This window comes from Penaeus monodon, chromosome 25 (assembly GCF_015228065.2).
Source record: "Penaeus monodon isolate SGIC_2016 chromosome 25, NSTDA_Pmon_1, whole genome shotgun sequence".
Taxonomy (NCBI): Eukaryota; Metazoa; Arthropoda; class Malacostraca; order Decapoda; family Penaeidae; genus Penaeus; species Penaeus monodon.
In genome coordinates, this window is record NC_051410.1 from 2,075,313 (window position 1) to 2,076,159 (window position 847).

At 53.0% G+C, this 847-nt stretch overlaps 1 protein-coding gene across 1 annotated transcript in view; it reads right to left on the bottom strand.

Moving 5' to 3' along the window:
* Positions 1-138: 138 nt before the first annotated feature.
* Positions 139-847, bottom strand: part of LOC119589298 (proline-rich receptor-like protein kinase PERK2) — a 14,580-nt gene continuing 13,871 nt past the window's right edge. The window contains exon 3 of the mRNA XM_037937921.1: positions 139-360. Coding sequence (XP_037793849.1) covers positions 139-360 — 222 coding nt within the window. The remainder of the gene's footprint in view (positions 361-847) is intronic.

An 847-nucleotide genomic window follows, 5' to 3' on the forward strand; every position in this document is an offset into this window, starting at 1 on the left:
CCCCCCTCATTCTCTCTCCGCGCGATCATCTCAGGGAATCGGTTTATGTTTTGCTGGTTCTTCTTCGCCTCGATTTACGGCAGGTCACAAATTTTAAGAGATGCGGGTCCCTGGCCAGCGAGGGTAGGCTGGCAGGGGCTAAGGTGTGGATAGGGGTGTTGGCAAGAGCAGGGATGTCGAAAGGGTTGAAGTGTTGGCAGGGGCAGGGGGCGTTGACAGGGTTTGAGGAGTTCGTAGAGGTGAAGATGTTGGTGTTGGCAAGGTTGACGGGTTGGCAGGGAGATGGTGTTGGCAGGGAGATGGTGTTGGCAGGGCGAAGGTGTTGGCAGCATTAGGGGGTTGATAGGGGGCAGGAATAAGCTGGCGATAGGGGCATGGATCTTGGCAGGGTTAAGCGGTTGGCAGGGAAAGGGAAGCTGGGAGGATAAGATGCAGGCAGAGGCTGTTGGCAGGAAAGAGTGCTATTAGGAAAGGAGAGATTGTTGGCAGGGGATTGTTGGAAGGGTATGGGGTAGTTGACTTGACAGGGGATTGTTGACAGCGCTGGGGGCTGTTGACAGGGCAGGAGACTGTAGGCAGAAGCTGTCAGTAAAGAGAGTGGTTGCCAGCAGGACAGAGCGTTGTTGTCAGAGCAAAGTTAGGACCTAGGGTGCTAGTGACATCAAAGTGTTGGCAGCAGGCGTTGGAAAACGACGTTGGAAGAGTTCAAGACGAGATAACGGTAGATAGATGGAAGATCTGGCGCGAGAAAAGGTAGGATTTGCAAGATTTACGTCGATCGGAATCAAATGGATTTCGGCCGAATCTGCTCCATGACTTGCTGGTTTTCGGTGATTAGAAACGAACT